The following is a 13,849-nucleotide window of genomic DNA, read 5'->3' as shown; positions in this document are numbered from 1 at the left end:
TGTGACTGATCATGGTGTTCTGGTGCAGGCTCCTGCACGTTCACCTGTGCACACGCATGCACTGACTGCATCAGACATGCTTCTCACTGGCTGAGACTGACAAGTCTGAGAGCTGGCCCCAGAGGCTTCCCTGCTCACAAGACCCCAAAGAGCCTGGCTCCAGGCTCATGGCCCCCGTGTCTCCTGCAACCCCCAGGAGGAAGAGAGACCTAACCCGGGATCCTGAGCCCTGTTAACACCCTGAGTGACAGGAGAAAACACAAGAGCCGCCCAGGGCCTAGACAGACAGGTCGCTGAGGTTTCACTTCCTTGGTGCAGCAGCTGAGCTCACACACAAGGAATGTGAGGAAGTGGGCAGGGCGGCATGGGTGCCAGCCAGGCCACCTGAGCATACTATGGCCTCCATCTGCTGAGGGACCAGCCTGCCAGGACACACAGGTGCTGCCGTCTCAACCTGGAGGTGGTGGCAGAGGCAGATACCCTCAGCTGACATTCCCAGAGGGCTTGTCCTTGCTGAGGAAGGCCAACTCCTCCTCCCAGCTCTGCACACTGATACCCAGGCCTGGCCACAGGAGTGGGGCTTTTGTGGAGCCATGTCTCAGTGCTCCTGGTGAATGTCACCAACCCTCATCTGGGTCATCCATCTCTTGGCCATCATGGGAGGGACCCAGTGGTTGGTGAAGGGACCAACCCCTCTGGGAGGAATCCATCTCTGGCAAGAGGACATTTTTCTGAGCTCCCAGGTCCATCCTATCTTTCTAGGGCTCACAGAGACTATTTTAAGCTAGTGGGCCAAGCTGTCCCCATGAGAAAACCAAGACGTGCCCAACCACCCTCAGAAGCTCTGAGTGGAGGCTCCTGCCCCGCCTCACACAGCCCGGAGGAGTGAGCGCAGCGCACGCCAGGCCTGCCCTCCCTGGCTGGCTCCCGGGCCAGCGGCCTGTATAGTGTCCAGGGGTACTTACAGCTGGCAGGGGCTTTAGAGTATACCTGGAGTTCTTGTGAGGGGACCATGGGGGCCAACGAAAGTGGGAGCAGCCTCACCTCAACTACCTCCTCCCCCGGAAAGGACGCCAACCCCACATGGAGTAGAGTGGAGGGCAGTCAGGGCAGCTGCAGGACTGCCAGGGCGAACTGCGCTCCAAGATCTGTTTTCTTTAAAAGGGGAAAAAAGCGACTCCTTGGATTCCACTGGGCAGTCTAGAGGGTGACCATCTGCCAAGCCAATGAGGACAAAGGGCAGAGAGCAGCTATCCTCACCTCCCCCTACTTGAGGGAGCAGGGAGAGGGCCAGAGTATTTACAGAAAGGAGGTCTGCCAAGGGACTTTGCCCTCGGGCTCCGGCACCCAGGTCTGCAACTGCCAGCCCAGGATCCTGTCCACCGTCCCCCTCCAGCACTACCTAGGAAGACCAGTCACTCCTAGCAAAGGACACAGCGGGTGTCTGGCCACCTCTGTGTGTGCTGTGCTTGTGTATGCCACCTGCATGTGCAGCAGGGCTAGCCACAGCTCCTCCTCACCCAGAGGACACTCAGAGAAAAGGGGACACTGGAATCTCCCTGGCTGCCTGGGATCCTCTCCAGATCCATTTTACAGGTGGACAAAGTAAGGGTTAGGGCCTTAGGAAGCCTATCCCCACCCTAGTTCCTTGTAGAGCCAAGTCCTGCTTCAGCACTGGGCCAACCTCACCCCCTCCTCAATGGCCCCAGGGCAATCCCCCAGTAAGTCACACTCCAGCAAAGTCAGAAAGAACAGGGAGGGTGGGGCAGCATGCTCCTCTTCTAGAGGCCAGTGCTCAACAGCTCACCCCAGGACGAGGGCCTACGCCTGCCCACCTGCTGCCAGCAAGCACTAGCTCCTACCTCCCAGGAGCCCGGGGCTGCCCACCATCACCTCCATCACTGCTGGATCTCAGCAAGAGAAACACACACAAGCTCCAGGCTGGCAGCCCTAGGGAACCTTTCTAGGTCTCCCATGGTGCCACTGCCCAGGTAAGAGGGTTGTGCAGGCAGACACAGACCTCATGGCACCCCAGTCCAGGTTTTCCCAGAAACTCTACCCAGGATTCCAAGGCTCCCAGGGAAGGGTGGGCAGGACAGGGACACACAGGAACTGATGGTGGAGCCCAGCCTGGGAGCCTGTGGCCCACGCATCCAGTGCATGGGTGGTGTGTAGACAAGGCTCTCCCTGGAAGACTTCCCAGGGCTCACTGTCCTAGGATACAGCCTCAGTCTCCCCACTGTAGGGGGTACAGGCAGAGAGAGGGTGGCATCCATCATCCATGGGACCACCTGCTGTGGCCTCCCCCACAAGGAGCACTGACAGGCTCAGGATCCTGGGCCAGGGTGTTGTTCACAGTACAAGAGAAACTCGTGTGGTGTGTGTGTGTGTGTGTGTGTGTTTTATCTTATTCTAAAAACTGGGGGGAATCTTTATTTTTATAGTACTGGGGATTTAACTTAGGGGTATTTTACCACTGAGCTACATCCCCAGCCCAGCTTTTTATTAAGAGATGGGTCTTGGGGCTGGGGACGTGGCTCAAGTGGTAACGCGCTCGCCTGGCATGCGCGGGGCGCTGGGTTGATCCTCAGCACCACATAAAAATCAAATAAAGGTGTTGTGTCCACCGAAAACTGAAAAATAAATATTAAAAAAAAAATCTCTCTCTCTCTCTTAAAAAAAAAAAAAAAGAGAGATGGGTCTTGCTAAATCGCTGAGGTTGGCCTCAAACGTGCAATCCTCCTGCCTCGACCTCAGCCTCCTGAGTTGCTGGGATTGTAGGAGTGAGCCTGCAAGCACTGAGAGGGCCGCCTGGAAAAGGGCGACCTTGAGCCGCACCTCACCTGGTCACCCTCAGAGGTAGGAGTGTGTGTGTGTGCGTGTGCGTGTGTCAGAGAGCAAGTAGACGCACACTTCCAGAAAGATCAGGGCCTTCACTGTGAGGAGGGGTGTGAAGATGGCAGGAGCCTAAAGGTTCCAGAGAAGAGCACGGCGACCCAAGTGGAGCTCCCCTCCCTGCACCCTGCCCCTTCCTGGCCAGCACTTCAGCCTGTGTGACAGCAGGGACCCCCTAGAGCAGAAGGGAGGCCCCGGCAGCCACACTGCCATGCAGTGCTCTCCAGGGCCACCTGCTGTGTGTGAGCCCCAGTCCTCGACCCAAGGCCAAGCAGCCTGGGTCTGCAGCGGCAGGTACCAATGCCTAGAGACCGGCACCTTTCTGGAGAAAGACACCCTGACCACTCTGAAGAGAGAGGGCTGGAGTCCCCACCCCCGAGAAAAGGGAGGTCGGGGGCCACCAGGCTTGCAAGGGCAGCTTCAGGGCCTCAGGGAGGTAGGCTGGTTTCAGGGAAGATGGATGGGTTGATGGCAGAGCCCAGGAACTTCTGGAGCCAGAAGGGGGACCAGCAGGGTGGTGGGGATGGGTGCTATGCCACACCTCCAGGCTCTGGCAGGGCCTGGGTAGGAGACACCTGCTGTGATATGGTGGTTCCAGTTCTCAGCTCTGGTGCCTCCTCTGGAGAAGCTGCCATCATTAATAAAGAAGCTCCCCACGTCTCTGGCCAGGTGCCCAGACGTAACAGTCGGAAGCAAGGTGAACTCTTATCAGCAGAGGTCCAGGACAGGTCCTCCTCCTGTCGTCCCTGGCTGCCCCCACCACTGGGTCTGGGAAGCCTAGGAGAGAGACCACCCGAGGGTGCAGCAGAGTCCGGGATGAAAACCACAGGAGACTCAATTCTGGAAAACTCTCCAGCAGGGCCTGTCCACAGACCCCTGCAGAAGGTCCACCACGGGTGTCACGCAGGCATTCAGACTTGAGGCCCCCAAAGCTCCCGAGTGCCTACTTTCCTTTCAGAGGCCTTTGACACCTACACTCCTGCACCCAGTTTTTTCCAGGGGTCTATACCTCTCAGGTTCCAGTCCGACCTCTCATGCATGAGGTCCTCAGGGGAGGTACCTAAAGGAAAAGCCACACCCAGGGCCCTGAAGGGCTGCCACCTGAGTCAGGCCCCACACAAGGAAATCCAATGTAGGCACAGGCTGAGAGGTTCAGCTGGTGGGTACCAGGTGAGTGAGGGTGGAAGACAGGCCTCTAACTCCTGCCCTACTTCAAGAGCAACCTCCACAGGAACTGGACAACATCCATCACTCCAGTAGCCACAGGGAAGCAGGGGCCAGATATGGGACCAAACAGCCTGGCCATGACCTTCCTGTCTGAGAAGCACAGCCTGACCGCCCCAACCCCCATGAGAACAGGACCCCAGCAAGCCTCGCAGACCCCCTCCCCCAGGGTCCAGCCACACTGGCCTGGGTCACAGATTTCACCCCTGGGAGTTCTGCCTGTACTGGGGAGGTGCACACTCAAACCACTTTGTGGATAACCTCAAGTTGAAGCCATGCTCCCAGGTTGAGTGCTGTACGATGATATCACAGCATGGGCACTGGAACCCCACTTTCATAAGATGGGACTACAATGTAATCGAAGTTGGAAGGGATCTGAAATAGGATCAGTAGACAGGTCACCACCATTAAGGCAGACAGCACCTAGGACAACCCTCCTACACCAGACCAGCTCAGTGTACCTCCACAGTGGGTCAGAGGGTGGGACGGGATGAACTGTGTCCCTCCCAAAACTTGTGCTGAAGCCCTAACCCCAGCACCGGAGTGACAGTACCTGGAGATAGGCTGGCCTCCAATTTATGATCCTCCTTCCTCAGCTGCTGGGATTACAGGCCTGTGTCAGTTCCTGGCTGGAGACAGAGTCTTCAGAGCGATCAAGAGTCACCAGGGTGGCCTCTAAGCTAATCTATTGGTTACCTTAAGGTTAGGACACAAACACACATGAAGACCCAGGAGGAGACATCTGTCTGCAAGCCAAGGAGAGAAGCCTCAGGAGGAAGCAGCCTGGCCACACCTGAGCTCAGGCTCGGCCCTTGGGGACTAAGGGGACAAACTACTGTTTTAGCCATCAGTTTGGGGCTGGGTTCTGCAGCCTGAGATGACTGTCACTGGGTCATCCCCCCATTGTGGAGAGGCCCCACAATCAGTCCTCCCGTCACCACTGATTACACAAGGGTCCTGGTGACTGCTTGGCTATGAGGACAGCCAAGGCCACTCACTGAGCTGTCCTCCCCACGAGAGAACTGGCCAGGTTCTACAGGGTCAGGATCACTGCTGGAAAGCAACTACTAATGAGCAAACCAGAAGGCAGCCCTGGAAGGCTATGGGATGGTCTGTCCCCACACTGACCTCGGGTCAAGGCTCAAGAGTTGCTGCCACACACAGCACACAGCACCCTCTGCACCCAGGAATGGGATGGCTGTCCCCACCTCTACTGACCGTTCTCTGAAGAACTTTCCATGCCACATGCTGACAGCCCTGGCCACAACTGACCCAAAACTCTATGTACCAGAAAATATTCTATCCTCTCCCTCAACTGCTGGTGAGACACAGTGGCACAGGAGCGAACCATCTTGCCTGAAATGCCAGGGGCTGCTACAGCACAGGATGGAACTGGCACCCAGGGAGCCAGAGCCTAGAGTCCAGCCTGGTTCAAATCCTGGCTCAGCCACCTATCAGCTGACCAGTGTGGAGATGCTACTTCATGTGGGAGGCTCCCACACAGGTCCCCAGGACCCTTCATGAAGCAGGTGTGAAGATAACTGAAGCCACGTGCTAGGCCTGGAGTGAGCAGCAGGGAGACCCCCTGAGATAGCCTGCAGACTGCAGAGTCCAGCCTTTCCCGATGACGTTCTGCCCCCTCAACACAGAGCCAGCCTGAGAGGGCGGTAACATGGTCCAGGCCCAGGTGCCCGACTTCACAGTCTCCTCCCTGGGTGGGACTGGGACTCCTGCCTCTGGTCTGACCCCAGTCAGGGCTCCAATCCTCCTACCACCACCACTCCAAGGAACATCAAGGCCCCAGACCCCCAGTCCAAGAATAGGATAGACCTTCCATGGGCAATGATGGATGGGAGCAGTGGACGGTAGGCCTTTTACCAAAGATAGTCATCCAGGACAAAGGAGGTCAGCAGGCCCCTACCATAGGCAGAAAAGAGCCAGGTATGTGGAGGGGCCCAGTCCATCTCTGCCTCCACCACACCCTGTAGGATAAAAGCCCCATCTGGAAGCAACAGGGCTCCTCCGCCTGCTACGGGCAACTCCACCCTGACCACATGTGGCTCCAGCAAGACAATGTTCTTCTGAACAGAACTCCAGCTCCCAAGGTGGGCACCGTCTGCCCTCAACATCCCACCCCACCCCAATGTCAGAATGCGGATAGTTCACAGCAGACACCTATACCGTCCCTGCATGTTACAATCCCTACATCTCAACACTATCACCAGCAGCAGTGAGACCTGTGGGTGGTCACCGGGACAGGTGTCCGTTCCCTGGCATTATTGGACCTTTCAGTCCACAAAGGCTGAAGGACCACCTGTAGAAAGAGAAGGTCTACTGTTAGCTGAACACCTTTAGCTCATCAAGAAAATGCCAGGGACAAGAATAGCAGAACTGGCTTCCAGAGGCTTGGAAGAGAACTCAGGGCATTTTCCATCAACTACTCCAATGGACTCGGGTAGTGTTAGGGACTCCCAGTTGCCGACAGCCCTCAGATAAGATGTAGCTCAGAAGGCTCTGACTCCAAATGCAAAATAGTTTTGGCAGAACCCTACCCATTGTTTTAAAATTTTTTTCTAAACATTTTTTTTTTTTTTTTGGTAGTACTAGTGATAGAACCCAGGGTCTTGCACATGCTGGGCAAGCATTCTACCACAGCCCAGCCCCCAAATAATTCTGAAGGGTCTATTTCTGCAAGTATTAAATAAAAATTCTAAGCAAGAAGAAAGCACTAAGTGGGCCTTGGAGGCACTGGGGTCTTTGTCTCCAGGCTCTTTCATCTTGGCCTGCACAACTCACACCCATGCCCCACGAGACAGGATGGGACTGACCTTGTACAGGAGAGGACATGAAGATGGCTTCACCAGGCCCTGTGGCCTCCAGGGACCCCCGAGTCATCCTATGGCCCAGCAGTGAGATTCAGCCAAGGTCACACAGACAGGGAACAGGGGGAAAAAGCTGGGCAAGGTTTCTTCTAGCGGCCCCTGCAGGAAGAGTGAGGACCAGGCAGGCTTTCCCAGGGCTCAGCTCACAACCCAATCTGGAGCAGGGCAGAGGTGGCTCCTGCAAGGTGGGTCAGAGGGAGGAGCTGAGGAGACAGGGTCCTCAGGGAGCTGGCAAGGGACATCAGGCACCAACCACTCCTCAGCAGAAGTAAAGGCTCCTGGGCTGGGGATGTGGCTCAAGCAGTAGCGCGCTCGCCTGGCATGCGTGCGGCCCGGGTTCGATCCTCAGCACCACATACAAACAAAGATGTTGTATCCGCCGAGAACTAAAAAATAAATAAATAAATTCTCTCTCTCTTAAAAAAAAAAGAAGTAAAGGCTCCTGCTCCCTGGGGTGGTGGCCACACAGAACCTCAGCCTGCCCCAGGTTCCCAAGGTGAATCACTGGACACCAGTGACTTGTGCTCTAAAGGGCAGGAATAGGCTCAGGCCTCTTCCCACCCTCTCCATGCCGCCCTGGCCACTCTCGTCCCACTTGAGCTTTCTGGTCTGCCTGACAAAGGATGAATCACAAAAGCCCCCAGGCCACAGCAGGGCAAAGTGTTTCCCATTAATATCTTAACCTGCTTTGGCCAACCTTGCACGTGGGCCACCATGTCCAGGGAGCTGAGCACAGCTGAGCCACTGCTCTTGACAGCTGGAGAGAGCAGACCCCCCACCAAAGGTAGACAGTGATTCCAGTATGACCTCTCCAGAGATCTCCCTATGGAACATGGAACTCCCTCACCCCCAAGTACTGACTGGTCTCTGCCAGGCCCTCGGCATCAGTGAACCCCTGGGCACCAAGCCAAGTGGGTCCTCAATTTGCAAACATGGGTCTCAGGGATACACTACGTCGCAGGAGATGGACTCCATGTGAAAAGCCTGGGACACCCAGGCTACTCCTTGAGGACCTGCTGCTAGGGCCACTGGGCACAGCTCAGGGGTGCAGCTGTGCCCGTCCCCCTCCCCTACCTCCACTGTGGAGGCCCCTCCAGTCATCTTGCAGCTGTACAGGCACAATCAGAAGCCAGGAATGACTCAGAACTGAGGGGTGGCAGAAGGCTGGAGGAAGGTGCCAGCTCGGTCCACGCCCGGCTGTAATTACTCCAGGCGCAGGCAGCGGATCGCAGCGCAGCGCTGTGCGGGGGAGGCTGACAGCCACTCTGCCGCCCTAAGTGCAAGCCTTCCAGGGAGCACAGGCTTCTCCACGATGAGGCCTCAAGGAAACTGCTGTGACGGCCGGGCAGCACAGGCAGGTCCTGGCCCAGCAGGCCAGCTGAGAGAGAAGACAGAGCCAGCCACCAGTGAGCCAGGGCTGGGGCTCCCCCATACCCAACCATTGCCTGGGTGTCTCCACCTCACAAATGACAGCCACAGGCAATGCCACTCAAGGGTAGCCAAAGGGGAGAGAGCAACATGAAGCTGAGAGGGGACACATGGTACAGGCCAGACCTGCCCCTTCCCACTGTTCCTGCAGTGACACTGTGAGTACTCCCTGAGCAGGGCCCAAGCCACCACCAGAGCGAAGGGTGATCTGGGTCTCAGTGGGCCTCCTCATGCTCCTCAGCAGCCAGGTCGCTTACCAGCCTTTCCTGCCAGATCTGGCTGCCTGGCATTGTGGGGCAAGGCCCAGCCCGCAGGGCCTGGACCTATGGAAGCTTCAGTCCAACAACAAGAACATAGCTTCCAAAGCACCCACCTCTCTCTGCCAATGGTGCCCCATGAAAGCCCAGAATACCAGCTTTCATTCTGACCTTGAACATCAAGGCCAGTCAGCCCCACTGATTAAGCTGAACTCCCCAACAAGTCACTCACTCGAGGCAAAAGCCACTGGGACAGTAAACACAGGCAAAGCACTCCCCCAACCCAGGCCAGATGTTGCAGATGACTATTCTCCATAGCCCCAGCGGCCCAGTAACCACCCAGGCACATCCACCAGCACACCAGAGACCGAGTGCCTGTGAGCCAGAGTCAACACCTATAGGACATGGCGTGGGGACAAGGGCTATAGAGGCTGGTCAGCTGGGAGAAGCAGCCTTTGCTGCCCTGGCTGCTCCACAAAGGGGACGGATCCAAACGGCCATAGCTCAAATGCTGGTGATATGCCAGGCAACACGTGGTGACAGGTGCTGGAGGGAAGAGAAGTGCAGGCTGCTCTGTTCCAGACTTGGCCATCCTACTAATGATGGTATCCCAGGGTCTGGCCCCAAAGTGCCTCTAAAATACACACATAGCACCACATACATGTGTACACATATGCTCATGTGTGCACATGCACACACATCAGAGCTCCACTATCAAATCAGTACCTGTCACTTCACCACCTCTTCCGGGGCCTGCAATGCTTAAAAAAAGGGGACAGACCCCACTGGGGTCTGAATCAGTTGCAGAGTCCCAGGGGCCCCATGCTGCCCACAGCTCCCTAAAACACCCACCTGAAAAAGTGGGTGGGATGAGCTGGGCAAGTGGATTCCTTTCTGCTGATTGCCTGTGCCAGTACTGGCCAATCACACCAGCTCCAGGAACCCTCTGGCACCTGCTATCTTCATAGGTCAGCTGCAACACAGCCAGGCCAGCTTCCTACCAACAGCTACAGGGTGAGGAGAACAATCAGATGGCCTCTGGTGACCAGCCCAACCATGCTAACCCAAGGCTCTGGCACCACACACCATCAACAACAGCACCTAGGGACTTGCCCATGCTAAGCTTCTCCCCCACCCTGCCACATCAGAGAAGGCAGACAGCACTATCCCTAGAGAAGGTGCTGGAACTCTCACCCCAAGAGTCACAGGTCACCCCATACTTCTCCTGAAACACAAGACTATGGGAACACAAGAATCTGACCATCTTTCCTGGCCCTACCGGGAGTGATAGCCAGGTGCTAAAGAAACCCCCTTATGCATGCAGGGACACTCTGAGCACCCCACTTGAGGGAAGGCCCTTAGGTATCAGGCTCCCTGAATTCTGAATGGTGCACCAGTCATCCAGTGGCAGCAGACTCTCCACCCCTGCCCCAGCATGCTGTTCCTAGATCCAGAGGCTGTCAGGCCTGGCCCTGGGCTCTGCCTCCTGTGACAAAGAGGGAGGGGCCTTCTTCTCTTCACTCTCTTGTTCTCTGCAGGGCCCAAGGCTCTGAGGGGGAGTTCCCAGTGCACCTCAGGAAGCTGTCTTGTTTTTCCTCCCCTTCATCTTCCATGAAATTCCCCGAGGACATGGCTCCCAAGGGAACTGAGCCACCAGGAAAGAGGTCAAAGTCTGTGTTACGGATTCTTCCAGGAGTAAATCAAAACTGTACATTTTATTCTCAATTTTTAATCAGCAGGGCCAAGGACAAGCCTTCTTTGCCCAGGTAGACACCACTTAGAACTGCAGCTGAGGCAGCGAGAGGGCCACAGCAACCAGCTGAGCTGCATCGCAGTGACCCTGAGCAGAGCCACAGCTTGGCCTTTCCAAGAGGCACTGCCAGCACTTCTGCAAGCGCCAGGTCAGGACCAGGACCAGCTTCAACAGGAGCCAGAGTCAGTGTGTCCCAGGAGAGCACAGAGCCCTTTGGTGCCTGGACCGGCCCAACCGGCCCAGATCAGCATATGGGTGGCTTCAGCTGTCTCCTGACAGTGCCTCTATGTGGGCTGGGTTTCTACCTGGCCAACATGCCAACATGCCCAACCTGTACTAGTACTGTCATGGCACTATGGGCTCCCCAAAAACACAGAAAAGTTATAGAGCACAGGACTGGAAGACTCGGAAGTCAGCCCCAGAGGGTAGTGAGAACCACCTACGTACAAAACCAAACCTGATACTGTGCAGCGGCAGTAGAGCTGGTCACTGGGGCAGAAGCCCCCAAGAGGAACAGCCTCTCAGACACCTGCAGCCTGTTTGTATCCAACACACAAAATTCTATTGAGATCTCATCACCACCTCCGCGCTCAAGAAACACCAACCACTAGCCCACCAAATGCAACACACAGAACTTGTGTGCTTATTGCGAACCCAAACCTGCTGGGCTACAACCAGAGGGGCCCCTAGTCTTGTCAGTTTTTCTGCCACTGTGACAGTTCTCACTTCAGATGTCCAGATGAATTATAGCTGCACATGGGTAAAGCCACAGAGCTGTATCTGCAGACTGTCTGCTCCAGTGACCAATACTATTAAGGATGACCATGGATCTCCCACAGGATCCAAAGCCAGAGCAAAGCCAAACCATGCACCCTCCTGAATCTCAACATTAAAGTTACTGTTTAATGGTTTCAGCATAGAAGCGAGGAAAAAAGACTGGCCAGCAATTCTCTTCTACCTCCTGCAATAATGAGCAAACTGTAATGGAACTAATGACTAATAATTTAATAAACCTCCCTCCCTTCACAGCATGTGCTTCTACAGAGGGACAAGGCCAGAAACATATGCCACAGATTCTACATGATCCCAAACATAAAACCCTAAAGGCTGTTCTGAATCCTGTTTACCAGCAACTCTAAACATGGCTTCAGAGCTGCTTTAGCCCTCCCCCCCACCAGCCCAGGATTCCTCCAGACCCATGTAACTGCAACTTTAAAGCCTTTATTAAAAGCTGTATTAAAGTATAATCTGTCCCTAGACTCCAGCTGAAACCAAAGGGGCCACCCCAGAAGCCTCCATCTGGCTATCGGCAGCCAGAGAGAACAAGTTAAGAGGGTTTCACAGGCCACTGGCTAAGAAGGCACAGCCATGGCTGGTTAATACAATTAGAAACTGTTGCTGTGAGAGCGGGTCGCAATCCCATTCAGCGGCCATGAACCAGCCACTGCACGCAAATACCAGCTACTCTAATCGCCAACCTTTCACTTAACCTTCAGACACAGTTTTGAAATAAAGCACGTTTTTGTAAGAAGTCCGCCATGGACCAGCCAGGACAGGGATTTTCTCTTGAGAAAATGCCCCGGGGAACTGCAGTGGGACTGGTGCCATTGAGAGCCCAGAGCTGAGTTGTTGGGGGTGGGAGCCTTGCCTGTGAGAACCACGCTGGAGAAAGAGAAAACCAAGGGCCTGTCCATGTGCACACAAGGCACAAACATGACTGGGAAAGGGGTGGAGAGGAGGCTTCTAGGGGCTCTGCCGTTCTCAGATGGGAAACTGTCATTTTCACAGATGAAGATGTGAATGCGACTCTTAACACATATCACAAGCAAAGGCGGGCGCGTCAGCCTCCTACACAATTAGTCTTCTCCCTCCGCGGTTACATAAGATGATGGATTATCTGTCCACCCATCCAACCTACCCGCGCTCGACCTCCCACCTTGGGCCACGTCCATTAACACCGGGAAGGAGTTGTAGAAAGGGAAAGCCTGTTGAGAAGTGCCCAAAGACTGGCTAACCGCGCCGGGAAGAGTCCCACTGTGCCACCGCACCAATCAGGCGCAGGGCAACACGCCGCGGAGGCCTACGGCTCCCACGCGGCCCCCACGCTGCCCCCTAGCCCCAAGCTCCACTCCGGTCTACAGTGGCCGGGACCGGTTGCGAGGGCTCCCAGGGCCAGGCGCTGCTCCGTCCCCCAGGACGCCAGGCAGGCGCACCGAGGGGTGCGCGGGGGCCGAGCCGCGCCGTCGGGGTGGGGATACCCACCATGGACTGAGACTGGGGGCGGTGCGGGCAGCAGCGGGCGGAGGAGTCTATGGCGGGCGCGGCCACCTGTGACCAGCCAGAGCTGGGCTCACCACGCTAGCATGCGAAGGCCCCGCAGGAAGACCTCCGAGGGCCCCAGCCACTCTGCCCAGGGGTCGCCTGGTCGGGCCCAAGCGCACCAGGAGGACAGCCCAGCGCTGGGGGCTCACCTTGTAGACATTTTCTGTAAGCCGGTGCATCTCCTCCGAGCGTGACAGCGACATTATTCTGGGTCCCGGCTGCACCACAGACCGGAGCGGAGGCGCAGGCGGCGACAACGACGACGCGGAAACTGCAGGACAAGGAAGCGCGCGGACCCGAACCACAAAACGCGGCGCCGGGCGGCCGCCGCATTTATAGACACCGCATACCCCGCCCCGCCGCAGGCCCCGCCCACGCGCCCCGCCCACGCCGCGCCCGGATCACCGCCCCCGGCCGTCCACCCCCGCCCCGTCCGTCGCTGCTAGGCAACCGCTAGGCCCGCTCCTGCGCCGCCCTTCTCATTGGTGAGTTATAAAGATGGGGGCGGGAGGCGGGATCAGAGGCGTGGCACTGTGACCAGATCCAGGCGGCGATTGGTCGATGGTGGTGTCGATCCGGAGGAGGAGGCGGAGGCGCGGCACGGGCTGGGGCCCCGGCGCAGCCTGAGGGGGCCCGGGCGACAGCCGGGCTGGGGGCGGGGAGCGGGGGCGGGGCGGCGCAGGAAGAGGGAGCAGAAGGTGGGGGGAGGCGCGCGGGGGGCGCCGGCGCGAGCGCGCGTGGAGGCGGCACTCCACGGGGCGGCCGGCCAGAGGGGGTCGCGGCCTGGCGCCGCAGAGGGTCCCGCCATCGGACGCCTCGCCGGAGGCGCGGGCTGCGCGCGATGAGGGAGAGCGCCGAGCTCCGGGCGCCAAGAACGTGGGCCCGCGGGTGAGTCAGCGCGGCAGGCGGTGACCCCGGCCGGCCTTCTGTGAGGAGGGGACCCCGGGAGGACCCTGGGGAGGGTTTCTCGGGCAGGACCTGAGGTGGGCGGGCGCAGGGGCATTGGAGGTAGGACTCTGGAGGCTGGCGGTCTGGGCAGGAGGACCCTGGTGAGGGAGGACCCTGGGGGCCTCTGCGGAGAGGCGAGG

The 13,849-nt window shown here is 57.3% G+C and overlaps 1 protein-coding gene across 6 annotated transcripts in view; it reads right to left on the bottom strand.

Moving 5' to 3' along the window:
• Baiap2 (BAR/IMD domain containing adaptor protein 2) overlaps nucleotides 1-13,056 on the bottom strand; it is a 65,207-nt gene extending 52,151 nt beyond the window's left edge. For all 6 annotated transcript variants that reach the window (XR_003585410.3, XM_071602937.1, XM_027955592.3 and 3 more), the window contains exon 1: nucleotides 12,911-13,056. Coding sequence is in view for 5 of the 6 variants with exons in the window: in XM_071602937.1 (XP_071459038.1) it covers nucleotides 12,911-12,964 (54 nt within the window). In the remaining variant the exon portion in view is untranslated. The remainder of the gene's footprint in view (nucleotides 1-12,910) is intronic.
• Between the last annotated feature and the right edge of the window lie 793 nt (nucleotides 13,057-13,849).

Source organism: Marmota flaviventris, chromosome 17, assembly GCF_047511675.1.
Source record: "Marmota flaviventris isolate mMarFla1 chromosome 17, mMarFla1.hap1, whole genome shotgun sequence".
NCBI classification, from domain to species: domain Eukaryota; kingdom Metazoa; phylum Chordata; class Mammalia; order Rodentia; family Sciuridae; genus Marmota; species Marmota flaviventris.
The sequence above is the reverse complement of the archived record's forward strand: the minus strand, read 5'-3'. Positions and strand labels throughout refer to the sequence as shown.